Consider the following 2,316-nt stretch of genomic DNA (forward strand, 5'->3'; position numbering starts at 1 on the left):
GCTGAAATGTGAAGTTTTGAAACTTTTTCAAAGCTTTATTTTAACATTTACATTAGATATTTCAACATGCTATTAAACTGTTGTCAGTCAAGTTGTCATTTAAAATCCGAACATCATTGGTAATGTTATTGTTTTAGTGATTATGCAAACAAAAAGATTTTATTTGTTGTTTGTTGATTTTTAAATATAGAACTTGGTGAAGTGATTTATGTGTCGGTACTTTTTGAACATCGCCAGCACATTTTAACAATACCGTGATAATACTGATAACCATGATAATTTTGGTCACTATAATCGTGATAAGAAATTTTCATACCGTTACATCCCTAGTACTTGTGAAAGCAAACATCCTTTAACCTGCTCCGTCGAGTGTTGTAAGACTCCTGGTCATCGTCAATGAGGTCAATTGCTTTGAAGAGCATTTCCACAGTACTTCTGTAAAGTGCTGTTTGACATCGAACTTGGACTACTAATTATTTCAACCAGAGTTATTATGGTTTTGAAAATTTTGTTTTATTTTTGCATTTTTGTTCTTAATTTGAATTAGTTTTAATAGTGTGCAATTACTACTTCTACTACTACTACTACTATTAATAATAAAATGCTTTTTGACATTTGGCTTGGACTTCTAATAATTTCAACCAGTGATATTATAGTTTTGAAAATTTAATTTTGTCTTATTTTTTCTAGTTACCAATTTAATGAGTTTTAATAGTGTGCAATTAATAATAATAATAATTATTATTATTATTATAATAATAAAGTGCTGTTTGGCATTGGACTTAGACTTCTAATTATTTAAACAGGGGTATTATAGTTTTAAATGTAATAAATTTTTTTAAATTCACTTTAATAATCTGCCGTTATTATTTTTATAATGATATGTATATCATAATAATAGTATAATGATAAATGCTTTTTGACATTCGCCGTTGATTTATACTCATTTCAGCCAAGGTTAATATAGTTTTGAAAATGTAATTACTTTTTTTTTTTGTTCTTAATTGTAATAATAATAATAATAATATAATTGAATAGTTAATAAAATAATAATAGTAATAATAATAATAATAATAAATTCTGGCCATTGACTTCTAATCATTTAAACCAGGGTTATTATAGTTTAGATCATTTAATTTAATTTTGTTTTATTTTAAATAGTTTTAATAATAATAATTATTATTATTATCATATAGATATGTTTTTAATTTAGTTTAGTTAATTTAGTATAATTTAGTTTAATTTAGTAAATTTTGTTACATAACTTGATTTCAACAATTGTAATTCACAGACAGGAGGCTCTGCTGGCAGCCATAAGTGAGAAAGATGCTAACATAGCCTTGCTGGAGCTGTCTTCATCCAAAAAAAAGAAGACACAAGAGGAAGTGGCCCAGCTGCGGAGGGAGAAGGACCGTTTGGTGCAGCAGCTCAAACAGCAGGTACGGACTGCGTCACAAGATTTCGACCGAGCATATCTGTTTGTCCTCAAGGTCAAGTTGTTTGTTTGCCTTAAATCAACGATCATAGAGAGAACTTAAAAGGCCTAGACCAAATACATCTTTGTTTTGACTGGTGGGTTTCTGAATGCCAACAAGGTCTATTGATGTGCTTTTAATTGATTTCTTCTCAATCTCCCCAACCTTTTGTTTTCATCCATTTCTACCCCCCAATCTCTCCTTACATCTGTGCCCCCTCTTTTCTCCTAGACACAGAACCGCATGAAGCTCATGGCGGATAATTACGACGACGGCTACTTGAAAACGCCACCTGACCAGACCAACCACAAACCTCCAAAATCACCCGATCAGGTCACAATCCGGTCCTACAAACATCGGCAAAGTGTTAAAGGGACAGTCCACCCCAAAATGAAAATCCTGTCATTATTTACTCACTCTCATGACATCCCAAACCTGTAAATAACATGAGTAAATGATGATAGCATGTTCATTTTTAGGTGAACTGTTCCTTTATAATTGTTACTGTCATCAGCTTTTCTTCAGTAGAAATTCAGTATGGCTGAATATGAAATAAATGTACCGTTGCTGTATTTTGCTTATCTCATATTCATAGGAGCTTAATCTTAACAGCAAGCCAAAGAAAGACAAATTGGGGGTGTGGTCAGTTTACTTGTTAAAGGGGTCATATGATGCTTTTTTAAAGATCATTATTTTGTTTATTTGGTGTAACAGAATATGTTGACATGCTTTAATGTTCAAAAAACACATTATTTTTCAAATACTGTACATTATTGTAGGTCCTCTATGCCCCGTCTCTCTCAAACACTTCGTTTTCTACAAAGTCCCTCCTTCAGACAAG

At 31.4% G+C, this 2,316-nt stretch overlaps 2 protein-coding genes across 4 annotated transcripts in view; one reads left to right on the forward strand and one right to left on the reverse strand.

Moving 5' to 3' along the window:
- The window catches only part of LOC107716719 (ELKS/Rab6-interacting/CAST family member 1-like), a 26,823-nt gene that overhangs the window by 18,486 nt on the left and 6,021 nt on the right, over positions 1 to 2,316 (forward strand). For all 3 annotated transcript variants that reach the window (XM_016523250.1, XM_016523249.1, XM_016523251.1), the window contains 2 exons: positions 1,292 to 1,439; positions 1,707 to 1,808. In XM_016523250.1, the coding sequence (XP_016378736.1) occupies positions 1,292 to 1,439; positions 1,707 to 1,808 (250 nt within the window). The remainder of the gene's footprint in view (positions 1 to 1,291; positions 1,440 to 1,706; positions 1,809 to 2,316) is intronic.
- The window catches only part of LOC107716721 (mitochondrial inner membrane protease subunit 2), a 117,178-nt gene that overhangs the window by 830 nt on the left and 114,032 nt on the right, over positions 1 to 2,316 (reverse strand). The window lies entirely within an intron of this gene.

The sequence above is a fragment of the Sinocyclocheilus rhinocerous genome, unplaced genomic scaffold, assembly GCF_001515625.1.
Source record: "Sinocyclocheilus rhinocerous isolate Xijiao unplaced genomic scaffold, SAMN03320098_v1.1 scaffold1201, whole genome shotgun sequence".
Taxonomy (NCBI): domain Eukaryota; kingdom Metazoa; phylum Chordata; class Actinopteri; order Cypriniformes; family Cyprinidae; genus Sinocyclocheilus; species Sinocyclocheilus rhinocerous.